Source organism: Podarcis pityusensis, assembly GCF_964106645.2.
Source record: "Podarcis pityusensis genome assembly, chromosome: 1".
Lineage (NCBI taxonomy): Eukaryota > Metazoa > Chordata > Lepidosauria > Squamata > Lacertidae > Podarcis > Podarcis pityusensis.
This window is the reverse complement of record NC_138028.1, coordinates 42,305,848-42,332,358: the sequence shown is the minus strand read 5'-3', so window position 1 is coordinate 42,332,358 and position 26,511 is coordinate 42,305,848. Positions and strand designations below refer to the sequence as shown.

At 42.8% G+C, this 26,511-nt stretch overlaps 1 protein-coding gene across 2 annotated transcripts; it reads right to left on the bottom strand.

The window, feature by feature from the left end:
• BUB1B (BUB1 mitotic checkpoint serine/threonine kinase B) lies at positions 1 to 26,292 on the bottom strand. 2 transcript variants are annotated; one of them, XM_080996527.1, is made up of 23 exons: positions 26,145 to 26,288; positions 25,249 to 25,453; positions 23,701 to 23,760; positions 23,350 to 23,494; positions 21,681 to 21,877; positions 21,387 to 21,562; positions 21,104 to 21,300; positions 19,935 to 20,029; positions 18,300 to 18,526; positions 17,454 to 17,566; positions 17,189 to 17,337; positions 16,961 to 17,010; positions 14,735 to 14,816; positions 14,203 to 14,305; positions 12,734 to 13,020; positions 11,563 to 11,729; positions 10,684 to 10,827; positions 8,852 to 8,964; positions 6,819 to 6,980; positions 5,412 to 5,545; positions 4,421 to 4,592; positions 3,849 to 3,955; positions 1 to 543 (listed from the first exon to the last, which is right to left on the bottom strand). In XM_080996527.1, the coding sequence occupies exons 2-23, from the start codon at positions 25,386 to 25,388 to the stop codon at positions 384 to 386; spliced, it is 3,180 nt and encodes a 1,059-aa protein (XP_080852653.1). In that variant the 5' UTR covers positions 25,389 to 25,453; positions 26,145 to 26,288; the 3' UTR covers positions 1 to 383. The 2 variants fall into 2 exon arrangements, with proteins under 2 accessions (XP_080852653.1, XP_080852654.1); XM_080996528.1 differs by lacking the exons at positions 1 to 543; positions 3,849 to 3,955 and adding an exon at positions 4,945 to 5,116 and having other exon boundaries at positions 4,454 to 4,592; positions 26,145 to 26,292.
• Positions 26,293 to 26,511: the final 219 nt, after the last annotated feature.

Below are 26,511 nucleotides of genomic sequence, written 5' to 3'. Positions count from 1 at the left end.
TACAGGTGAGCACAACGTAGTTTTATTGAAACGTGTTTACAAGGAGTGGACAGAACAGGCCACGTATTTATAAGAATTTATAAGAATGCAAGGATAAAGAATTCAACCTGCCATGAAACAATATTTAACAGACATTTTAGCAGCTGTACACAAGGAAGCTTTAATGTGGCACAGAGAGGTACCTCCAAAGAATAGATGAACTGTACATGTAAGTAAAGCATCTTTTACATGAAGAAATAAATGCAAGCAGTATTTCAACTGTTTATACACCTCAAAGTAAAAGAAGATCAAGCAAGAACTCTCACTTGTGCTTGGGGTGGGGGAGGGTGAAGCAAGGAGGGGTGTAGAAAAACTGGGTGGTCTTAGAAGGTATTTCCTCTAAGTCAGAAGAGGTTCCAGCTTTGCCTAGGGATCACTGAGGAAGAACTGTGAAATGCAGCAGTCAGTTCTTGTCTTAGTTCTCTCAGCAGAGGCACAGTAGACTCGCCTTTTGCGTTTAGAATTCTTTCAAAGAATTTACTCCACAAGTCACTGCCAGCAGACCTAAAACCAGATAGGAAAGCAATTTTCATTCAGAATGTCACACACATGGATGCTTGGGGATGCTTGCTAATATGTCAATCTCTCAATTTTCACTGAAAAGGGTATTTTGAGTCCATAGTTAAGAGTAGATAAAATTATTAAATTTCTAGCCTACAACTTTTAACACAAATTTTAGAACTTAATTTACAGTAATACTGTAAACTGTACACTGACTGGATGTGGCAGATTTGAAATTTACTGCAGATCACCTGGGACTAAAAACAAGCTAGTTGCCAGTAACTAATGCAGAGCTACAAACTGAAAAACTTGCGGACTCTTTACTGTTTGCTTCATTATGCCATATTGATTCATTCAGTTTGTTTACCCAAAGGGCAGGCCCAGTTGAAGACAAATAACTCCAAGGAGATATATATTCACTGCAGCTCTTGCCTCTTGCAATGCACCTTTTCCCTGTTAACCAACATTTTTTTTTTTTTTAAGTGTACTGGTTGTACAAGAACCATACTGTAATAATTTTCACTGGCTAAAAAAGGCAACACCACATTTGCATTCACATGCTTCATTAATTCAAGATATGTACTCAGAGTAGTGCAACAGAATTCAGACTTGCTTATAAGATATGTGCATTGTGTCATGGAATTTGAACTTTAAGTCTGGTTACTAATATTCGGCCACGTTTCAAAAGCAATATATACACAGCTCTTTAGAAAGTTAGTTCCTGCTTTAATGCTACAGGCATGCAGAGATCTCCTTTCTAATTTCATAGATAGTATCTGCAAGCATTGACCATCCCCCTTTAAAATGGAAAATATAGTTGCACTTAATCCAACAATCTAAACTATTTTGCACAGAGTACAATTTAGCAAATATTAGTTGATATTTGATCACTCAATTTTGTCAGCCTACAGCTTTCTGCTTAAACAGCAGCACTGGAAATCTTTGAGGACATGATAAAGGTAAAGGGACCCCGACCATTAAGTCCAGTTGTGACCGACTCTGGGGTTGCGGCGCTCTCTTCAGTTTATTGGGTGAGGGAGTCGGCGTTTGTCCGCAGACAGCTTCCGGGTCATGTGGCCAGAATGACTAAGCCGCTTCTGGCGAACCAGAGCAGCCCGCGGAAACGCCATTTACCTTCCTGCCGGAGCGGTACCTATTTATCTACTTGCACTTTGTGCTTTCGAACTGCTAGGTTGGCAGGAGCAGGGACCAAACAACGGGAACTCACCCCGTCACGGGGATTCGAACCGCCGACCTTCTGATCGGCAAGTCCTAGGCTCTGTGGTTTAAGCCACAGCGCCACCCGCGGCCCTTTGAGGACACGGTAACATTCAACATAAACCTTTGCACAAGGAATCAAACTCTGCATGTGAGAGTTCTGTGGCACTTCAAGTAGGAATGGGGAACCTATGAACGCTCCAGAAGTGCTGGGCTACAACCCTCATCATCCCTGATCATTGGCCATGCTGGCTGGGGTTGATGTCCAACAGCATCTGGAAGGTTACAGCTTCCTCACCCCTGACCTAAAGCATTCCTCCTACCAGCTCTCAAGAAAAACCTCATCCAAGAACCAGGAATGAAACAAGTTGAAACAAAAAGCATAACAACACCAGCAGCTGCAAACCCCATGTAGTGCAAATGTGTTTAGTATCTGTATTTTAGAGAACCAGGCTTGCCTAGACAGAGTGTTAAGTGTTAACTGAAACACCTTAGTCAGTTTTGCCTATCTGGAAATCTTCTATCTACGTAATTTAAGATTCAATTTAAGAACAGGAACAAGGAGTTCCTGCATACATACACAAACACTTTTGGCAAAGGTATCTCTTTTTCTGCAATATTCTGAACCTTCCAATCAACGTAAGAAAGCGCTGAATATACTGCTCCTTGCAAACCCATCACACCCACACCATGAGCCAGCTCCACGAAGAACTGCTGCTGATGTAAAACTCTCTATATTAAGCCCATCTATAAAAGCAGATGGCTATAAAAAGGCAGCTTTGTTCCAACTCTTTAGAACACATAAAGTGCAACAGATTTTTTCTGCCTTGGAACAGACTTAAACAGGAATTGCCAGGATGGTTGACAGCAAAAAGGAAAAGCGTCAATTTGCATCAAACAACCATCTATATACCCCCTTGATTCTACTTGTGTAGGGGATTAAAAGCAAAATATAATAAAGAGACAGGAGAAGTTGATTGGTAAACATTGCACAGCAGACCACTCTCTTGGGCAGCCTTCACCATTCTGATGCCCTATGGATGTTCTGCACTGCAATGCCCATCAGAGTCAGCCAGCCCAGTCTACAAAAAGTTAACATTCCTCCTTCAGAGAAAAGATTGGTATACTACAGATCTAAAACACATATCATTCCATGTCTGAGATAAGCCAGCAGGTGCAAGGTCAGCCAAGTCAGTTTACTATGGCAATGGCCCAGTACCATCTTTATAAGTAAGGCGAGTCAGTGAATGCTGTCTTTGAGTCGGAGGCTGTGTTATGTCTTGAATTGCTGGAGCAAGGAAATATTTCCTACTTGCATATAGATGTATCTGCAAAGCCTACGAACTGTATGTATACAACAACGTCCAAAACTGAAGCTTGATCTTCTGTACTGGTTAACAATTTTGGACCTTAAGCTATCTCTATGTGGTGACTAGAACTGGGAGCAACTTCCACCTCAGGGGGTATCTCACCTAAGATCTCCAACACATCATCCCTGACCATTGGCCATATTGGCTGAGGCTAAAGGAGTCAGAATCTATCATCTGGAGGGCCACAGGTTCCTCATCCCTGGGTATAGGGCATTGGGAAACAGAGAAGCAATGGTATCACAGCTGATGATGTCTGGCCTCTGACACCTTGGCTTCCAAGCTAAAGATATTGGCCATTCCTGAACCAGAATGTAGCAGTGGTGTGGATATAAATTTGCTCCAGAAAATCAAACATTAAACTGGCTTGAAATTCAGTTGCACAGCTACATTGGTATCCCTTCTCCTCCCTCAAGACCTGTTAGCATCCCTCACCACTTTACAATATAAATAGTTGGGGAATAGGGATCTCCTAACAACTCTTAGCACCCTTAACCACACTTCCCAGTGTTCTTTGGGGAAGCCATTGCTGCTTAAAGTGGTATATTACTTTAACTATACAGTGCAGATGGAGCCTCCAATTTGCTCTGTTCATCAACTGATCAATACATGTAGCCCTAACTCAAACATGCACATACCGTTAGCTGGCAGACGTTATCACTTCTACAACTATGAATCAGAACCAGTCAATAGAGGAGATAGGACTAATAGTCTAATACTTACTGAGATAAGTCTCTCATAGTTTTCCAGTGGCCTTTCTCCTGATAAACTTTCATGGGCTCCCCAAACAATATTAGATGTATTGTGTCTGCAATGCCAAGCAAGTCCACCTAAAATCACAACATCATTAATCAGAATCGGTACTGTCCTCACCTGCAGTTTTAACACCCATCATCATTTAAGTTGCACAGTAAAACAGTTTGAAAACTACTCCAGAAATACCATTATTGGCTTCTATGATATGTCATCATGGGGTCTTCCAGTAAGTGATGCAAGAAATTTTTTTTTTAGAAAACAATTCTTTCAAATTAAATATAAAAAAGCAAATAGTGGCAATTAGCTGCTCATGGGAATAAAACAACAGGAGAAGTAGGCTGCCACCTTCTTTTAGCCAATAAAATAAATGAAGACTAAGGTGAAAGGGGTGTTCCCATGTCAGAAAGTCTTGCATGGTTTGTGCAAACAGCTCCACAAATCCAGACTACATGCCACCTACATAAAAGGTCAGCACATCTGATTTTTCATAATGGCCAAGGGCTATCAGCAATATTTTTTCTACAGATACATGTATTCACCTGGTGAGGAAGTGATTTTTCATCAAGGATCTGTTTCCCGTTCTGGGTCTGAGCTATTGGAAAACTTTTTAGTGAATTCACTGCTGGCTGCAGCTGCAGGTCTAAGCTGTGGGAGAAATCCACTATTTTCAGAGCGCTGGTGGTCTCTGCAACAGCATTCGGATTGCAAATTCTGAGGAAAGATGTGTGGACACAAGTTTGTTGAATGTTCCATTGCACTTGCACTTCGCTATGCTGCTAACTCCCTCTAGTGTTTGTCTTAAGAACTGGTACTAAAAGGAGTTTACACTAACAGCAAATTATTCTATTATAGTTCTCAGTGTAGAATGACTGTGGATTAAAAACACGTTTCTGCTCCTTCTCCTTCTGTCCCCTTATTTGCCCCGCAAAATCTTCTCCAGAGGTTTGGGAGAAGGAGTTGAAGGAAGAAGTCCCATTGCGTTAGTGCAAGTACACTTAACCAACATTAGCTTTTTCCCTGTAAGAACACATCATTACAGACTGTAGAATAATCAGAATCTCACCCTCTGTTGGCATCAACCAGTATAGGACCATTTCTGCTACAATTCCTACGTTTGAAAACCAACATCCCCAGGGTACTTGTAGAAGTAAGCGCATAGTATAGCTACATATTTATGATCAAGACCATCAAAGGCTACTGAAAGATTCAGCCAGGTCAACAAGCTGCTTAGAAACCTCAAAGAAAGGTGGGACAAAAATAGAATCCACAAAGCTTTAATTTACTAGCAACAACTTTCTACATTATGATACTGTAATGATACAGTATATTAATAATAATATTAATAAATACTCTGCATATTCTATTTACTCACAGCACTAGTACAAAACAAACATCCGACATTTAAAATTCCAGCCATCTGAACACCTTCTCCTCCCACCCACCCCGATCCAAATGACTTGTATCAATTCAGGATTAACTTTAGAAAGCACAAAGCCCAAGGTATGGGGTCACTGGAAAGGAGCAGCCAACCTGTCTCCCAAGAATAGTGTCCTTGGATGCAAATTTCCATGGACTATCTCCACTCTGTGTAATTTCTCCACCACTTCTAGAAGATTGTTGACAATCCACGTGACTGCTTCTTGGGGCAGGGTATGAATCATATCCTGAGAAGGAAAGAGCAACATAATCTATTACAGTACTATGCCGTCATGGTCCAAGCAGGTACATTTGATCATAGGTGGGAACCTATTGGGCTTGAAGAGGGCGATTTTGTCAAACATAGAAAATAGCAAGCGTAATGTGTATTATAAGGACTCAGAACTGGCTTCCCCTTACTCAACCAAGTGATCACACTGATAAAACAAGTCTCTTGTACTTTTCCGCATTTATATGACCAAGACTCTGGATGGATCATTTAAACAGAAACATGTACTTTAAACCATTTAGCATAAGTTATACTGGAAGCGTTTAAGTTCATGCATAAGCATCAGCATTCTACTAGCTGGGAGCAAAGGGATCTGCATTATTAACTATATGACTCGGGAACCACTCAACATTGTAGCAATGTGCTTTGGTACAATTGGGGTTACGGTCATACTCTAGATCAGGGGTAGGCAACCTAAGGCCCTTGGGCAGGATGCGGCCCAATTGCCTTCTCAATCCAGCCCACGGACAGTCCGGGAATCAGCAGTTTTTACATGAGTAGAATGTGTCCTTTTATTTAAAATGCATCTCTGGGTTATTTGTGGGGCATAGGAATTCGTTCATCCCCCCCCCCCAAAAAAAAATATAGTCCGGCCCACCACATTGTCTGAGGGACGGTGGACTGGCCCATGGCTGAAAAAGGTTGCTGACCCCTGCTCTAGATAACAAGCATGGAAAATCTCAGAGTGCCAGAAAACAAGGCCAAGAAGATGCATATATCACCTGCACCTTAGGATTGATTTGCACATACAAGTCCTGCTTGGCTTTTTCCTGCACTGTATTGCTTGAAGATGCAAGCTGTAAACTCAGGGATTTATTTATGTGGCACCATCCAAGTTGCACATCATACTTGATGCAAATAATGAGGTGACTTTCTGCCCAACCACAGCAGACTTACACTTTAAACAAAGGCAAATGGGAGGTGACAGGAGACAGGGAAGGAATTGGAGGCAGGGATAAACAGAAGACTAGTGTATGCTGTTACTGCAGTTCCTCCAGCTTAGTTATGGTAGGGATATGGGGGACTCCTATAATCACTTGGTGGGGAAAACTAGAGAAAATGGCTTCCAGCTCTGTCTATGCACTGCCTAGTTCACAGTAAACGTTTCTTCACTCGGTTGTGTCTATGCTCACATGGCCACATGGAGAAGGATAAGTGGAACCAACATTTTCAGACTCATTTTCAGTATGCACCTCAACTCTGCCCATCATACTAGGGTTATCCACACTGACCTGGACAGTAAAATCATTTATCCCCTTCTGCAGAGTCACACAGCCATTGTGGTATAAGAAACAAGAGCAGTTTGCATTAAAGCTCTGATCAAACTCAGTGCCTAGACGCTCTTGGAGTTGCAGCGTGATATAGAAGTCCCATGGCAGAGGTTCTGAATGCACCTAAACAGAAGGAGAATAAAAATACCTATAGTTGAAACTGCACCATTGACCTAAATGATTGTTCACACGGAATCCAGATGACTTCTGTGCTGGATGGCAGCCTCTATGCAGCGTATTATAATCCTGAGCTGACATGACAGGCCTCACAGCATAAATAGGAAGGCCATTTTTATACTGTCATCTCACCCAACTGTGGGATGTAAACACAGGAGCAGTCAATGACAACATTCCTAGAGTGTACATGTTAGAACATGGGGAGGGATGTCTGTCCAGCAAGCAGGTAAACTTCCTGGGGACAGACTTCCTCCGCATGTGACCAGAGGTGGGTGTGGCCTCACCTGTGCAGGCAATGACAAAAACACAGGGCAGGCAGCCACTCTCTCTCTCTGCCATTTTCTTTCGATGAGGAAACATTTAAGCGTGCCCTCTTGGCTACCAGCCAAGAGAGGAGATAAGGACTATCTTGCTACAAGATAGATTCTGAATGTATGTAACCTTTTTAAGCTGTCTGCCTTCTGGGATCATATTGTGAACAGAACGTGAGTAAACTCTTTTATACTTTTATAAAGACTGTGTCGTGTCTTGTATTTTAAGAGGGAACAAAAGGGGAAATTACCAGAGTAATTATTATAGAGGTTCTAGCGAACCTGTGCAAGCGTTACCGTTGCGAACTTAAAGGGGAATGTCTATAAACTCTGCTGATATTTTGGGAACTTTTTAGCACAAGTTGGATAAGGATATAATTAGTCAATATATCCTCTCCTGCACCCCAGAACATTCCCACACCAACAACATCCATGCTTACAATGTGCTCTAGAATTACTGCCAATACAACTTATATTGGATAACACAGCACAGCTCCACCAAAGCAGTTTGGAAGAGATGTGAATGCAAAGTGGCCCATCCCAACCTAAACATCTTACAGGGAAGTTATAAAGGACCTGAAGAAGTGTCCATGGACACAAAAGCTCATACCAATAACAAACTTAGTTGGTCTATAAGGTGCTACTGGAAGGAATTTTTTTTATTTTGTTCTGAATTAGAATGTTCCCCTTCATGAAGATGCAAGAATACAGTAAAAACAAAGAGAAATCAAAACACACGAGGATTCCTCATTAAAACTTGCAATCTTCATCAAGACTCTCACCCAGCTGAATGAAAAGTTAAGTTATGTTGTACTGCTTATTTAAATTGAACTGCTAAAAGCTGTTTTCCACACACCCCACTACCAATAATGTCTGGAACAAGCAAGCCTTCAACAGCATGATAGAGCCCATTCAGAATATTAAATATAAGATAATAACTAGTAAAAACAGCACATGGCAGAAATAGTATATAATTTAAACATTATAAAACCCCAAGAAGTCATGAAAAAAAGAAAAGGAACCAAGGACATTAACCATAGGTGATCAAGGATAAGACCTTCTCCACTATAAAACCTGTGTTGTTGAAGTCCCTTCCCAAGAAAACTTCAACTAGTATGAAGTCTCAGTTATGGACAGCAGGTTAATTCAGTTTTATTCTCACATGCTATTAGCTGAACTGAACTTATGATTTTTTATAACTGCTGCTCTTTGGATAGGCTATGCCCTTACATTTCAAAGTTGGTTTTATGGTGTCTTTCTGCTTTTATGCTGTTGTAAATTTAAGATACTTTATAATATCAACACAGCAACATTTTGTGTATTTTTGTTCCTAATTTGGGAGCTACCTTGGAGATTTCAACAAAATGAAATATGGGGTATCTAGCAATTCAGAACAGAAATAAGAGGGCCCCAACACAAGTCAAGCAAAAAAGATGAAGGGGGTTGATAAAGGAGTAGTGAAGATACTGTGGAGTTGGGTGAACTATAAGGAGGACACTTATATACCTTTATTAAAACTGTATTTGAGTCTTCATCTGCACAGCTGGTTGCTACAGCAGAAAACAGCTTGTCACCTTCACTGATCAGATGCTCCTGAGTGATAGAGTATTTCACACCTCCTGTTGAAACAGAATTTTAAGACTGAAGTAATCATGACCACCACATGTTTAAAACAATCTCTGGAGAGAACATTCTACAATATAGATAATTAAAATTTAAGAAAGCTGACTTCTGTTGCCTTTAATGTTTTCAAACCTGTTTAATTATCCTAAACATAATTAAAGAGGGTAAGGATTTGCTGAACCAACAGATTGAAGTGGAATACAAAAAAGGGAGGTATGAGGAGGTCCGGGAAACAAGCTAAAGGAAAATAAGTAATGGAAAATCTGTGTGTTTTTAACCATTTTTATTTTGTACTTTTGTTATTTTTTTCATTTTTATTGTAATATTTTTTTAAAATCCTAATAAATATCTTATATAAAAAAAAAATGTTTTCAAACCTGAAGTGTGAATCATGAATAAGATCATACGGCCCTTTCTACAAATTTGCAAATAACATGTTTTTCAATCACTGCCTCACAATGGGCAGGAGTCAACTAATGAGTCCCACCAGCAGAAGCACTGTGCAAGGACAGTGGCTCCCCCCCCCCCAAAAAAAAAGGCTTTGGGGAGGGGAAAGAACCTACAGAACCGCATGTGGAGGAGATGGGGGGGGGGAGTAATTACATCTGGCAAGTCAAAATACTTTCCCTGACATAAATTGTCTTACCATGACATCAAATTCCTGCCCAGAATTGACAGGTGCTGTCATAGATTTTTTAATTAATCCGGACAGCTACAGCTCGCTTTGCTTATCTACTATGTATTTTGGAAAATGGCCCAAGTGTTCTCTATGCCTTTGGATACCTCTTAAGATATTGTAACCAAACTTTGCATTTTGGTTCAAAGAGCAGGGTTTTGTCTGCTTGGATACAATTAGACAATTTTGCTTCAAGCTGCAGGCTTCACCTTTCAAAACTGTACTAGTTTTGGTATTTCTTAGAATTTCTGAGCAATGCCAAGTACAAGGCTGCTAGTGTTACATAACAAAGTACTAGTTCAAGCAAATAAGTAATCCATTCAAGATACCACAAGCTAGGCTTAAGAAATACCGTATTTTTCGCTCCATAAGACACACTTTTTTCCTCCTAAAAAGTAAGGAAAAATGTCTGTGCGTCTTATGGAGCAAATGTGTGGTCAATCGCTGGCTCCCTTTCTGGCCCTGCCCCCTTGCCCAGGCCTCCATTGTTGAATGTTCTGCAGATGGAGGCTGTTTGTTTCCCCAGCGACATGTGACTGGCTGATTAGATTATCTGTCTGGAAACTGTAGAAACCGCTCCCTTTTCTTTCCTAAAGAAGCTACAGAACTGTGAGTTGAACTGCATAAAAACAGGATTTTTTTTTCCTTTGCAAAGTAAGCTCAACAACTTTGAGCTGATCCTCAAAAATAGGGGATTTTCCCCTTTGCAAAAGAAGCTGTACAACTGTGAGCCGATCCCCCCAAAAATGGGGCTTTCCCCCTTTCCTCCTCTAAAAACTAAGTGTGTCTTATGGAGCGAAAAATAAAGTATTCATAATACTACAAAGTTTACTGACAACTATTCTTCCACACAGCAGCATTATGAGACCAAGCAAGGTGAACTGGGGGGGAAATAAAGCATACTGGTTTGAGAGCTTGTGTGTGCGCATTTTTTATATTTCAGATAAAAAGAAATGAGAAACATCATATGCAAACTAGGCTACAGGTTTTAGGCTGCTCAGAAGAATTCTAGCATAACAAAAAATCTAATTATCTTTACCAATACAAATTTCTTTTCCTAGCTCCATCCAAGGCATAGGCTGAGCCTCCAATTTAAAGTCAGGAGACTTTGTCAACAAGTCTGGAAGGGGTTGCAACAGTTGTTTGCGCTGCTCGGCATTCCACAGCCTGTCAGGAGAGGAACCTAAAACAGGCAAACAAGCAAAACTATCAGTTACAAGTTACAACTACCGATAAGGACTGCATAGGCATCTCTCCCCATTGAAGATATTAATATTTCTTTTATTTCCTAATACATTCTCAAAATTCAATCATTCAAGCAATTTAAACATTTTTGTTCTAGAATCAGTTCTGCTTCTTCTGCCTTAACACTTAAGATCACTTCTCTTTTAACCTCTGCTTACACTACTAGCTTTAGCTGATTTTTCACTGTCATTTGATAAAAATACTTATTGTGCCATCGGTCATTTATAAAGGTAAAGGTAAAAAGGTAAAGGACCCCTGACGGTTAAGTCCAGCCAAAGGTGACTATAGGTGCGCTGCTCATCTCACTTTTCAAGCCAAGGGAGCCGGCATTTGTCCACAGACAGCTTTCCAGGTCATGTGGCCAGCATGACTAAACCACTTCTGCCACAACAGAACACCGTGATGGAAGCCAGATAGCACGGAAACACCGTTTACCTTCCTACCACAATGGTACCTATTTATCTACTTGCACTGGTATGCTTTTGAACTGCTAGGATGGCAGAAAGCTGGAACAGAGCAACGGGAGCTCACCCCACTGGGTGGATTTGAACTGCCGACCTTCCGATCGACAACCCCAAGAGGCTCAGTGGCTTAGACCACAGCACCACCCACTCCCTATGGTCATTTATAAAGAACCTGGAGGAAGAAAGCAAGTCATCAGCAGCATACTCACTAGAGCCATTTTCAACATCACTGACAAGTTCATCAGTTGAGGTATGACCCAACTCCAGCTTCTCTGGGATTTGTTGAAATTTAATGGTAGATATATGTGTAGGGGAACATGTAGACGCTGAAGATGCTGAAGAAATGGTATCTTCCTGACTTGCCTCCATAATTGGGCTATACATAATTGGGGAAAGATATTAAGATTTGCATCTGACAGATTTATTCATACTCCCTTGACAATTCATAACGCAACAGTTTAAGATCCTATCCCTTTAATGAAAAGAAGTTTCAAAAGCATCATATAAAGCAGAGATGTCCAACAGGTTGATGGGGATTGACTGGTCGATCCCCAGGAGGTTGCAATCGATCGCGGGCTCATTTTCCTTTGCTTTTGCCTAAGAGCACCTGGCCCCGGCCCCTCTCCCCTGCCTGGATTTTCTCCTGATATCTGTAACGAAAGATGAAGTTTTTGCTGCGAGGCAAAACGCTTTCAACAGTGATGTTTTGGTAAGCAACTAATCCCGTTCCCCCTTAAAAGTCTCCCCCCCCAACGGAACCCCAATTAAATGGGCATAAAAAAAGGTCAACAACTTTTACCGGAACCCCCCAAAAACGGGGGTAGATTAGAAATGCACTAGTTCAATTTTTGAAGAAAATATTAACAGGTGCTTCAATATTCATACCAAATTGTCCTACTTGGACCCTGTTCGGAAGCTATTTCACCCCAGGATTCTACCCAGGATTATTTTGGGAGTGGGCCTCAAGATTGTGCACTCATCACCCATGCTCCTTACCACATTTTTGATACAAACCTCGAGGTGAAATAGCATCAAAGCAGAGTGAGTTTTCAGTATCATGAATCCATTAAAGCTTTCAAAATTCTCACAGGACCCACAGAAAATGAAGTTGTTTTTGGAAAAGAATCAGAGAAAAAGGCATTACAGGCAAAAAAAATTAGATGTGTAATGAGAGCGAAATTGTAAGCAATATCTTAGCATATAGGAAGAATGTCTCCATGCTGCAGCTTGCATGGTTGCCAGTAGGCAAAGAAGGCCACTGAAAAATTTGAGCCACAATGGAACACTGAATCATGCATTTCATAGTATATGAAGGCAAGGCAGACATGTGTCCCACCCTAGATAAAACCACATGAAGCCCACTGAATCCTCTTCAGGTACCTCAGCTTCTTCGTAGAGAGGGCCTCAGCGTATTGATTTTCACTAAGAATTGTCTGCTGGCTCAGAGATATAGGCTTAGATTCTGGATGTTCTTCCTTTGGTTTGTCTTCAAGCTTGTCATCAAGCTGATTTCTCTGTTCTGTTGTCCCATGGAAAGGGGTTGATGCCAGGTGAGCAGCTCTAACAAAGTCACAGGTGTCTTCAGGATTAGGGCAAAGGGTTTTGTTCTTATACGAGCTTGTGAGAATTGCATCTTCATTCAACGGTTCAATTCCATTGAGTTCAGCCTAGAGAGAAACACATAATAGCCACCACCAAAAGGTATTTTTTGTTTTCAGAAATTTTGTCCAAAAAAAAAATCTACCTGCTCAACAGCATGCAGGTACATCTATGGTAAGAATTTACTTCTGCACCACTTTGCTCATTACCCAGGTAAGAGACCACCTTCTAAATGAAACATGAAACCAGGGAAATTAATTCAAGTCCAGCATCCAGAAGGGACCCAAATTTATAGCAGCTATGCAATAGGGCAGACCTCAACTTAACATGGTTATTCTAGCTGAATCACCAGTTACGAAAGTCTGCCACAAGGGGCATCAGTACAAGGGTTTTATAGGCAACACACAAACAGCTAAACATTTGAACATTCTTAAAACAAACATCCTTAGGATGGAGTCTGAATTAGGTCACCCATATGTCTTAAGTCATGGAGTATCAATTTTGGATTTCTCAGGGGACATGCTCTTCTCAGATACTAGTCCTGAAAGCCAGAAGGAATTACGCTAGACTGTGGGTAGGCAAACTAAGACCCGGAAGCCAGATTTGGCCCAATCGCCTTCTAAATCCGGCCTGCGGACGATCCAGGAATCAGTGTGTTTTTACATGAGTAGAATGTGTGCTTTAATTTGTGGGGCATAGGAATTTGTTCATTCCCCCCCCTCAAAAAAAGATAGTCTGGCCCCCCATAAGGTTTGAGGAACAGTGGACCGGCCTCCTGCTGAAAAGGTTTGCTGACCCCTGCACTAGACAAACCAGCCCCTTCACAAAGTCAGCAGCAGCAGCTTCAAGAAATAAGAGCTTTACCTTGGGAATGCCTAGGCTACTGAAATCAGAACATTATTATTAAAGTGTGGAAACAGAATTATCCTTAAAACTGTTGAAATTTATCTCTCACACTTATACTCTCATAGGGTTGCTGGAGGCCAGACAAAATTGGTTTAGTGGTCTGACCCAGCTCAGAGTTGTCCCACCCCCCGCAAGTCTACACTGGTGTGAAACTGATTTAACACCACAGATCCTTGGTGACATATATTTAAAGGTAAGCAGTGCATACATATGTACACTTTGGTCAATGTGTGAAGTGGTCCTTAGTGACAAGATGCCACAAGTGTTCATGTGTATGCCTTCATTTAAGAAGTAACAGGATATTCTACATAGATCTCAATGACTCTAAGCTATGAAAAACTTACAAATTTTTCAGGGGATATATTTTCCTTGGCAGTTATACTTTCTGAAGGTTTGCGAACAGCAAGAACTCGTCTGGAACGTACCACTGGAGGGCCAGTAGAAAGACTAAAGGAAAAAACAAATATATGAACAGGTTGACTTCGAATGCCAATTCATTCCATTCAAGAATTTCACCACTTGCATTCATTTTCTTCTGGGTTACAGGATTACAAACATACTGTACAAATACAGCTCTACACGTACATTTTAAAAAAATTATAGGTGGTATAACCCGGATTTTAATAAACTGGTTTTTGTTTATTTGTTTGTGTCCCCCCCCCCCATTAGGTTTTATTGTAATTTCATTGGTGTTAGCCGCCCTGAGCCTGGCTCTGACCGGGGAGGGTGGGGTATAAATAAAATATTATTATTATTAAAGCATAAAGAAAGATCAATGAATTTTCTTGATCATGAAATTGATCCCAACATAGAATGCTTTTAAAACAAATTGAGATCACTCTGTCTCCTGCTGAGAAATTAGTTACACACAGTTACCTGGTACTCGCATTTTCTGATGCAGATTCCTCAACAAATATAGAAAATGTCAAAGGATTCACTGCAGAAGGAATCTCAAAATCTGTGGAGAGGAGAGCCAATAGACTTTAAAAGCTGTTTGAAATTATTTGAGAATATACTTTTTACTGAACACATTGCAAAGGTGCAGTGCAATCAGCCAATTCCAGTAGCCCATCTTCACATCAGCTGACCATCTAGCTCACCAGCAAGTTCCACTATAACAGTGAGGATGAAAACCTATAGCCGGAAGCACATGGTATCCACTAAAGAAGTTCTCAAAGCAACACGTGTGTGAAAGAATGCAACTGTTTCAGCCATTTTACATTCTGTTTGTTGTAAAAGGTTTAGAGCTTTCTGTGCAGGAAGACAATAAGTTCTTCCTATGACACTTGACACACAAAAGGAAAATGGCAAGTCTAGCAATTAAAAGGGGGAGAATAAGCAAAGGTAATTAGGGGGAAATGAACACACATAGAATCTACTGTCCTGATTAGTGAAAAGGTTGCAAGACAGAGTAACATGATGAACTCAGACTAGATGTTCTCTTGGTCTAACTTAGGTCACATGCTTACAGTTTTGTGGCTCTCACAGTGGCTAGGAATAGATTTTTTAAACAATTTAGATAAACATGCTAGCTCCTACAGTTAATCTACAAAATGTATTTGAGCTAAAGGAGACTTCCTCTTGTCAAATGAGGAACCAACTTTATCATTTCATGTATTTACACTCATTTTCATCTGAGGAAAACAAGCTGTTCTACTGTGACCAGCAACTTTCAAGTTTTCATTTTTGCTTGCTGCTTTGGTTTTGTGAGGGTGAGGATGGATCAAAGTAAGTAAAGCAGGAAGGAACAATACTGGAAAGAAGAGATGGGTTGCTGACTTCTGTGTGTCCAGGGCCAGACTGCCTTATAGCAAGCCTTCCAAAGCGGTAGGCCCAGAGTCAAAGAGCAAGCAAGGCTTCAGACAATTACCGTATTTTTCGCCCTATAGGACGCACTTTTTCCCCTCCAAAAATGAAGGGGAAATGTGTGTGCGTCCTATGGGGCGAATGCAGGCTTTTGCTGAAGCCTGGAGAGCGAGAGGGGTCGGTGCGCACCGACCCCTCTCCCTCTCCAGGCTTCAGGAAGCTATCCGCAAGCCGTGGGAGCCCGCAGGAGTTCCCCCGGGCTCCCACAGCTTGGGCAGAGCTGCCTGCAGCCCGAAGCCCCGGTGCGCTGAGCAGTCGCGCCGGGGCTTCGGGTAGCTCTGCGCAAGCAGCGGGAGGGCTCCCCCGGCTTGCGCAGCACTGCCTCTTATCCCGAAGCTACCCGAAGCGACTGCTGAGTGCACCGGGGCTTCGGGATAAGAGGCAGCGCTGCGCAAGCCGGGGGAGCCCTCCCCCGGCTTGCGCAGCGCTGCCTCTTATCCCGAAGCCCCGGCGCGCTGAGCAGTCGCGCCGGGGCTTCGGGGAGCTCTGCGCAAGCCGCGGGAGAGCTCCCCCGGCTTGCGCAGAGCTGCCTCTCATCCCGAAGCCCCGGCGCGCTAAGCAGTCATGCCGGGGCTTCGGGTAGCTCTGCGCAAGCCGCGGGAGAGCTCCCTCGGCTTGCGCAGAGCTGCCTCTTATCCCGAAGCCCCGGCGCGCTCAGCAGTTGTGCCGGGGCTTCGGGTAACTCTGTGCAAGCTGCTGGAGGGCTCCCACGGCTTGCAGAGAGCAGCCTGTTCCGGGGGCTGGGGTCGGGGAAGCTCGGGCTTCCCCCGCCCCAGCCTCGCACCTTGGGGGGGGGGAAATAAAAAATTTTTTCTTTATTTCCCCTCCAAAAAACTAGGTGCGCCTTATGGGCCGGTGCGTCCTATGGGGCGAAAAATATGGTAAGTATCAGTAATTAGTCAAATATCGGTCACCCAAAAGAGATTAAGCATAAGTAGACATAGGGGTCAAGTGACGGGGGCAACTGAGAAGTAGGGGGAAATGAGAAAGAAAGATTAGAGGCAGTCTCAGATTCTATTCCATCAGGGTAAAGAAAAACCTCAAAAACAAGTAGGCAGACACACACTGCCCATTGCCCCCTCCTGCTGCTCCTCAAATGATTAAAATTAGCCTCAGTCATTTAACAGAGTGTGCATACTGCTTAATTGTAACTAAAACCTCTAAGTGGTTTTATTGAACACATAGGAGGAAAGTCAAGAGACTTCCTTCAAGCAAGAGCCTATGAACAAAACTTACCGCTAGAACTTGATTTCTCGTGTGGAACATTTCCAACCAGATCAAGATTGCTATAAAGAAAGCATTGGATTTAAAAAAAAATACAGGGCACCATTCAGATCACAATATAGACAATATAGTAAGCCACCCCACACCACTCTGAAACATATTTTGAACTGGCATATCATTTAAATATCTGACAATTTAAGAAAAGAATTTTCTTTTCTCCAGAGCCAACTCCCACTTTACCTTTTCAATGAAAAAACATCTGAAAGGCCTTCTTCAACAAATGCTTCATCATCTGCCAGAGAGAGCTGTCTTTCCTTTAAAGGATGCTTCAGAATCTCAGCCTCTGCCTTGTCAGAAGGCATACCTGCAGCCTCCTGCTCCACTACTTGCTGAAATAGTTGAAGAGAACAATCTGCTCACAAACCATACTCCAAATTACGTTTCATATGCTCTAGAAAGGCCACTGCAAACAAATAGCCTACCAGAAATTAAGATGGGATATTACCTGTGAACATGGTCTCTGCTTATCATTTCCTTGCTGCTCTCTCCCCATCTTCTCCAACTCCTCAATTTTCCTTTGTAACTCAGCTTTTTTCTGTGCTAAGGCCTGTAGTTCCTCTGTATGAAAGAAGGTAATAAATCATGACATATTCTCCATAGTATAGCTAGAAAGACCATGTATAGTCCCAACCATTTTCCTAGGTTGCCCTGTTGTAGACTTGGGGTGGGAAAGGGACTGCACATCTGAAACACAAGGCTCCCACCAAAAGAAAAGAAAATGGACGCTAGTCCCATGTCAAGTTTATTTCCTACCACCTGCAACATGCAGTGGAACTCTGTTGTTGACTAAGTTGAAATACATTTTTCAGAGGAAAGGGAAACTGAACTGAAGGCTGCAATGATCCTACACAAACAATGTTGCTGAACAAATAAATACCGTAAGGCATTACACATTGAGTATTCTAGAGTAAAGAGAAAGGGGGAACATACTTTGTTCTTCCTTGACTAACTTACCTTCCATCTCTGTTTTTTTGTTTAGAAAGAGGATTGCACCAAGGCATAGAAAGGTAAACCCTGCTACTTATACAGAAGGGCTTACTAGCAAACAAAGCAGGACACTACAGTGCACTCTGCCCAGCTTAGAAAAATAATCTACAGGACGAGAATTCTTTGAAGAAATAGAGTATTTGATGATGAAAGCATTTCCTTGACTTGTAACATGATCCAAAAGTGCTTTTCAACCAATTTCTTTCTAAGAAACTAGCACAGGCTCTGGAAATCTATACATTTTCTGACTAACATTAAGCAACACTGGAGGATTTTCCTGTATTTGCCCATTTCTAATAGATACCGTCTCTTCTCTTTTTTGCTTTCTGTCGGTAGATTTCAGCTCTGATCTCCTCCAAGGAAAACTCCTCCACTCCAGCATACACTTTCTCTTTACAATACATTGGCTTTTCTTTCTTCTCCTGGCCATCCTGTTGATGGCTTTGCACACGATGTAGGGGATCCTCCTCCTTTCCAGGCTTCCAAGTGCTTAGTACACAGTTTATGCTAGACTCTATTTTACAAGGAGTCCTAAGGAGGGAAGTATGAAGCAAGAGTGAGGATCGGACCAGGTACTTAAGTGCAAACTATTAGGATGAGCCCTCTATCTAATGGGTATGGGATTATGCAATGGAACAAGTAAACAGGGTTGTAATTTTGGTATTTAAAACTGCCAACTATGTTAACACAAATATCCCTGGGAAGTTACTGTCATGTTCAACAAGCAAATGTTTGAAACCAAAAGGAGGAAATGGTGATATGGTATAGCAACATACTCAACTTCATACGAATCAAATTATAAACTAAAATTTTACTATGTGTTCAGGAGCAATTTAAGGTCAAAATCTGTCTTGGTCATCCTGACAAATGCCCTTCTTCGTGAGAGGGACAGGACAAGTGCAACACTTGCTCTTGCTTGATCTCTCAGCAGCTACTGATACTGTTGGTCACAGTATCCTCCTGAACTGTCCCTGTGAGCAGAGGTTTGGTGGCACTTTGTTTGCGTTTCAGTGTTCTACTTCAGTTAATGGGGATTATGCACCCATGCCACTGCAGTTGCTATGTGGGATGCTACAGGGTGCTATTATGTCCCCAATGCAATTTAATACCTATTTGAAGCAGCTAGGAACACTCATTAGGAGTATAAGATGATGACATCCATCTCTTTCTCTGCAACATTTGAATCAGGAGAGGGTGAGACTGTTTTGAACTGGTCCTGGATGCAGTGATGAGCAAGATGCAGACCAGCAAGTTGAAACAGAATTCTATTAAGAGGAAGACTCTGTGGGCAAGTGGTTCCCAGTTCCAGGCACTCCCTCAGAAATAACAGGGGGGTGTTTGCGGGGTGGTGGTGGTGTTCTAGAACTATCCTTGTCAATGAAAGCCAACGTAACTTCTAGGGAAAGGAACATCAATCAATATAAGTTGCAACACCAACCATGTCCTTTTCTGGACAGGGATAACTTGCCATTGTGATTCAAGCATTGATAACATCACAGTTGGGTAACTGATCCAGGAGCTGTGGCTGTTGCAGAATGCTGTGGTCAAGTTGAGATTATACCAGAAGGAATTGCACCGGAAATCAACTGCCTACTGAGCCATGTTCAAAGTCTTGTTACTAACACATGAGAGCCCTCAACAACTTGGGGTCAGATTACCTGTGATACTGCCTGTGCCTTTATAAACCTATAAACTCATTTATTTCCCTATACGATCATTTAATCATAGCACTCTACAGAATATCACTGAGTGGGTGTGTTACCCAGGTTCAGGCATTTTCCTGCTATTTGTCCTGCATCCCTTTACCATGCATGAAGCATCATCAGTTGCTTTCGACATCTTGTAAAGACATACTTTTGTCCTGGCCTTCCCTAACCCATAAGATTGAACATTAGTTAATACTGAGTTTGTTTTTATTATGCGAAGGCATAAAACCTACATTGTTTGTTGTTGTGCAGACTCTTCAACATATGGAGTAAAGCTGGGGACTACAGCAGGGGAGACAGTAGCAGAATCCAAATTGTTCCGAGGACGCTAAAGGGAAAGAAAACCAGTATCAGTATGTTCACATATGACCACACCAGTCTGTCACAGTGGCCTTTTAGATACTTCCATCAGAAAAAGGGAACCCTGACCGTTAAGTCCAGTCATGAACAATTCTAGGGTTGCGGCGCTCATCTCGCTTTACCGGCCAAGGGAACCGGCGTTTGTCCGCAGACAGCTTCCGGGTCATGTGGCCAGCACGACTAAGCTGCTTCTGGTGAACCAGAGCAGCGCACAGAAACGCCATTTACCTCCCCACCGGAGCAGTACCTATTTATCTACTTGCACTTTGATGTGCTTTCAAACTGCTAGGTTGGCAGGAGCTTCCATCAGATAGCCCTTTACAAAAAAAAAATGCACCATATCAGCCCTGCGAGCATTCCTTAAGAGTACCTAAATATAAAACCTGGGAAGCAATATCACTAGAGACTGAAATTTCTTCTTCATTAGTTCATTATAGTAAGATAAATCAAAGCTAAATACAAGGCAAGAGCCTTTTCTGTCCCTGTGTAGAACCCACTACTTTGAAGTTAAAACCATGACTTCAACCTTCTGATTCCAAGCCGCAAAGTATACCTTGGGTTTTGCCTCCTATAGAACAAATTTCTTTTCCCCACATTTCCTCTTATGCAAAACAATGCACAGAACACATTTCTCGTTCAAGGATGAATGGCAAAGCGTTTATATATCCCATCTAAGGCCTAGAGAGTGAATAACCAGGAGCTGCAGACTCTCCAGAAACCCAAGAGGTATCCCACACCCAAGGTTAAAACATCAGATGCTACCTGGTTTATGCATGCTAACCAGTGCTGCATGAAAATGGACTGCAAGATAGATTTAACTACCAGGACATTAAGACAGGAAATACTCAGACCAAAAACTTTGAATGGTCTGAAATAGTCAGAGAGAGAAGAGCTTTAGTTTTAGACTGAGCCCAAGATTAACATTAAGAAAGCAAAGGTGAATTCCCCACACTCAAAATAAGCATTTACTTTTGAAAGATATTCCTACACAGGCACCCATTATGTTCCAACTGCAGTGGGAAGATTCACCCTTTTTCCTTACCCTGCCTGTGTTCCAACGTCCTGCCTGCAGTTCATTCTCTTTAGCCTTTACTGCTGGCGGTACAACCCATGGCTGTGGTACAAGTGCAGGAACCTCAGCTCTAGGAGCTACAACTCTGTTCTCATCAAATATGGCAAAGCCTGGGCGATGTGATGCTTGCTGAGATGAATTATGGAGTCTCTGTTCTTGGCTTGGAACTAGAAGATGACACTGAGGTTAAAGGTAAGTGTTCATTGTTCACATGTGAGACTTATTGTTTCTAACATAGCCAAGCTCCACTTACGCTTCAAAGCATTTCCTACACGGCTGATTGGCGCTTTCACCATTTTCTTTCCTCTTCCCTTCAGTTCTGCCAGTGTAGCTCTTTGGGGTTCAGAAGCAAGAGCACCCAACTCCTCTTCCCCATCAGCATCTTCTAGATCTTGCAAGGCCTGTCGAGACACACGGGCCTGGAACTGCCTAGACACAGAAGTAGCAAGTTCTCTGCAGTGTAAATGACATTACTAGGGGTTTTTTTTGGGGGGGGGGGGTTGCTTTCCGTATTCCCACAGGCCCAGTCTCTCTTGTGATAGGTTACCTGTGATGGGACTCAAGTTTATCTAAAGGCTCAGCTTTGAACTGCAACCCATCCTGGAATATCAAGTCAGCTTTCTGGTAATTCCCTCTTGCCTCAAGTTCCTCGGCCCAAGTGATGTAGAGTTGTGCCAGGGATTTGCCTATACCTTGGCTGTACATATAGCTATATAGGTCCAGCGGTTCACTACAACAGCTACCCTGCAAAATGCAATAGAAAAGTAAGGCTTTGTTGTATCAAAAGGGGAGGTACAAATGTTCTTTTTCAGAGCAATTCTAGACTTCATCAACTTGCAATGCTCTGCAGCAATATGGAACAAAACAAAGCACACTTCTAGTCCTTGGGGGTCTCAGAGACATTGGACTATGGGAGAATGAAGTGTTCTTTAAGCTGTTCATTCTCATTCTGTGATAAGCATGATCACCAGGATACTAAACAGTGCTCAGTCTGACCTGTGCTCAACATTCAAACTAGCCCTCATCAAAACATGAGAAGCAATTTTAAATTCAAATCATTAGCCCTTAGTCTTTTCTTTTTTTGGCTTATTTGTTATTTTAATATTTTTATTTTTTGTAAGCTGCTTAGAGGTTTTATTGTAATCAAGTAGAAATTAATACGGTTATATTTACATATGGTTAAAACAATGTTTCTAAAGCAAGAAACATGCTTAGTTTTTAGATAATTCACACATGACATAGCAAGCATCCCTTCCTGGATGGAGAGAGAGGAAGAATGCTTCTTAAGAATCTACTCGGCACCTACAGATTTTTAAGAGATCACCATATCCCTTATATAGTGTGGGAGTTTCTCCTAAAGGTCCCAAAGAGATCAGAAGCCTGCTCCACAGTAATTAGGAGCAGGGCTTTCAGTGTATCTGCTCCTGTTCTGTGGAGCAGCATTCCTATTGAGATATGGCAGGTGATCACTATCTATTACCCTATCAAGAAACAATTGAAGGCATTTTTATTCTGACAAGCTTCCCCAGTTGAGTCAAGAAGTCCCTGCCATGGGCATCTCCTTATTTTCCAATTCACCTGCTGTTATTTTTTGTACTGTTCTTCAGCCATTTTTATTATATTGTGCGCATTGCCTTGAGACATATTTCAAAGGTGATTAACAATCAACAACAAATGTATAATATATATAAACTACCTGCTTAATCAGGGCTCCTTCTCAGTTTATTATTACATTTTATAGTTGCTTAGCATCTAGCCTGTCTCATGGCATTGTCATCAGTTTTGAAATGTACGGTTTTGATATTGTAATAGAAACAGTACAAGAGATATGTCCTATTAGTATTAAACTCTTTTGGAAAACTAAGTAAGTCCAAACATGATACAGTTGGATGATTCATAGGAGAGGATCAACTAGGTAAAGGTTAGATTCCCCCCCCCCCCATGAAATCTAACTTTTTTGCTGTGGCGCATGTGTCATTTCAGCATGGGCAAGAATTAGCCAGTGCAAATGAATGCCCACGTCCTCCCATAAATGGAGACAGTTCATGTGGAGTGAACTGCCTCAAGAAAACTCATGAAGTACAATAACTTCTGTGATGGAAACTTATTGATGTTCAGAGCATAAAGTAACCTACTACAGTCTGACAAGGCTTAGAGCTCAGCAAGCTGGAATAGAATACACATGAGAAAATTCAAATAATATATCTATCACTCACAAATTTAAGCCAGAGACTGAGATAGCGGGGGTCTTGGTAATATCTCTGCTGCTCATTCAGTGCTTTAACAGCTCTCTCCAAAACAGCAGAAAGGTTGCTCTCTTTACCACCTTGAGGAAAGGTTTGCTCTGTCCATTTAATATACCTAGAAATATCAGAACAATTATGAGCACAAGGAAATGACACCTCTATTTGAGAATTGCCCATGTTCTCATTTTATTATTTTAAGTTTTTTATCCAAAGATCATCTGAAAACCTCAGGATATAAATACAAAATAAATAAAACAGAACAAGAACAAATAACAACCCCCCCACAACAAACCAATAATGCCCCCCTTCACAAAAGCTTACCTGTCCCAGACATCCAGTGGATCATCTCCATTATAAAAGCGAATTTCAGATTCAAATTCCCTGGAATTAAAGTAATCAGTACTTAAGTAGCTAGAAATATATATTTACTATTTCTTTGCATAATTTAAAAATTAGCATCAGAGGTTTTTTCTCAGTTAAGTCTACTTTTCCTCACTATATACAATGTATTTGATAAGCAAGATACCACATTTTGGAAAATTCTTTTTCAAAAGGTAGTAAAGATTCCAGGTTTATAATAGTGACTAGCTTGTTTGAAATACTATTTTGAGGAGAACAGACAATGTTTTACTTGACTAACTTGTGCTGTTTGGATCTCAGGTAGCAGGGCTAGGAAAATTCAGATCAAAAGTCACTGAAAGTTGAAGGAGACAGTACTGAACTAGATTGACCAATGGTCTGAATGAATACAAGATAGCTTCTTATAGCTGGCTTATAGTAGCCTATGTAAATATGAGGTTCCTGGATCCAACGCAGATTCCATTGCTGGAATAGCCAGGCCAGCCTGGTAATGGCCCTATGGATCCTTAAGAGAACAAAGAGAGTGACTGCGCCAGAGGGGAAATGGGTGGGCCTCCTTTAACTGTTAGAAAGAAAAAATGCCAAAGTTAGGAGTCATGTAAGCCCAAAGCTGGAAGAAAAGCTGCAGGCTGCAAAGGCAGAGAGGCAGCCATGTTTTATTTCTATTTGAATCTAAGGCCACTTAAAAACAAAGACCTTAAAGCAGTGGTTTCCAAAAGGTGTGGCACCCTGGGGTGCCTTGAATGATGGTCAGGGGTGCCTTGGGCAACACTGGCCTCCATTCCTCTTTCCTTCCCTGCCTCCTCTGATACCCTTTCATGTCTCTGTCTCCCAAAGGCTTGCATGGCTGTTTGTTGCAGCAGTCCTGGCTACAAGCTCCTCAGGTGAATGTGGTGCCTCTGGGGCTGGCCAGGGGGTGTTGGTTGCCAGGAGCTGAGGTAGCCTCTGAGTAAGCAAGCAAGTGCATGAGGAAGCCCAGCCAGCCAGTCCGCCCGCCAGCCTTTGCTGTTGGGAATGGACAGATAAATGGGAGGCCAGGCAGGCAGGCGCTGCACTGGACTTTCTTGTGCTTAATTGCACAATGCCTGTCTAGGAGCTGAGTGCCCGGTGCTGAAGGAGAGCCTTTCTGCCATGCAGGCCCAGTAGTACCCGCTGCTGCCAATCAATGTAAGGTGCTGCCCTCACGTTCTCCTTTGGCCACTCTCCGTTGAGCCACTAAGGCTGAGAGCATCCTCTTCCCAGGCCCCTGTGGGTGGCATGAGGAGGCATTTCTCTTTGGGGCAGGGGGGGCAGCTCAGAGACCAGGGGCAGCAGCCCAGAAGACTCCCAAGGAGAAGGAAGAGGAGAGGGTGGGAGGCTGAGGGAACTGCTGACATAACTGGGCTCCTGAGCCCCACAGGGGTGTCACAGAAAGAATGTAGTTGGTCAAGGGAGCAGTGGACTCAAAAAGGTTGAAAACCTCTGCCTTAATGGATAGAGAGACAAACAAACAAACCATACTATGCTCACCGCTTTTGCTGCTGGATGGCTGTATGGCTGGAAACATCCAGCTGAGCCAGAGCTTCCTGTAGGGTAGCCATCACTCGTCCTTGCCTAAGAGGTTGCACATTCTCCTTGCTCAGCTCCCACTCGCTCCCATCCGAAGACATGGTAAACTGTATTTTATGCACACAAGGCAACAGTGCCTAGGTGCACGACTCCAGGAGTACAAGCCCTAGTGATAAAGAGAAATGAAAACAATGAGGATATTTGTGTGGAATGAAAGCAGGAATTCAGCTTGTTGGTATATTTCCTAGCAACCTGACAGTATACTTTTGCAGGCCACCCCAATCTGAGTGGTGCAAGATTCCAGGGGTTCCAGGTGCTTACCCTGGGTTCATGTTTCCTCAGAATGGGGACCAGAGAGACAGTCTTTAGGATATATGGCTTATTTATTTACACACATATATACAACCTGAGCTTACGGTGGAGGGGCTCACAGCATTAACACCCCAGAGGATATTGCTTCTCCCATAGCCACAGCCTTGGATTCCAGCAGTAATCGGGCATGTCTCTCCCTTACAGGCTTCCGCCTGCTACCTGCTTCTAGCTCACTCTTTCTCACACACAACTCTCCACTGTCTACTTGCGTGTCACAACTGCAAGCAAGCAAAAACGTGGGAGGAGAAAGAAGCGTGTAGGTTCTTACGCTCTTGCCATTCCCTTCGCGGGAGCAAACGGGTTAGCAAGAACCTCGCCCCTCCCTAGCGCCGTATTTGTCCACCGGCTTAAGCGCGCTTAAGAACTGGCTCTCCACGCCAAAAACAAACGAACAGAGAGAAAGCAGAGACTCGCCACCCTTCGGCTTCCCTGCCGCGCAGAAGAACCGGCTCAGCTAAAGGAAAAGCAGAGCGACAACCGCTCACCTCAGCCTCTCGCACGGCCTGGGCCCGGGGGGGAGGAGGCGCCTTCCGAGGGAAGCTGCTTCTCCGGGCTCCAGCTCCGAACTCTCGAGGCTCCTCAGCAAGTCTCTCCTCCGTCCACGTTCAAATATTAACCGCCGCACACACGAACACCCCTCACGAGACCCCGCTCCGCCTTATTGGCTGCCTCCGAATACTGCCGCCTGCCATTGGATGGTAGGGAATGCAAAGCATGACGGGTCCGCCGGTGCATGATGGGAACGGTAGTTCTCTCTGGGTGTCGCTTGAAAGCGAGGAGAGCGGGCGAAACGGAGCTCGCTTCGCAGTGCCGCCTTCTGCAGGACGTTCACTCCCAGCAGCACGCCCGCTA

What these genes read in the sequence shown, in the direction of transcription:
- BUB1B (XM_080996527.1), bottom strand. Translation starts at nt 25,388, where the DNA reads ATGTCTTCGGATGGGAGCGAGTGGGAGCTGAGCAAGGAGAATGTGCAA. An exon ending in GCCATCCAGCAGCAAAAGCG is followed by an intron (nt 23,761 to 25,248) that starts GTGAGCATAGTA and finishes CTTTAATTCCAG; the next exon opens with GGAATTTGAATCTGAAATTC. An exon ending in GACGTTGGAACACAGGCAGG is followed by an intron (nt 20,030 to 21,103) that starts GTAAGGAAAAAG and finishes CTTTCCCTTTAG; the next exon opens with CGTCCTCGGAACAATTTGGA.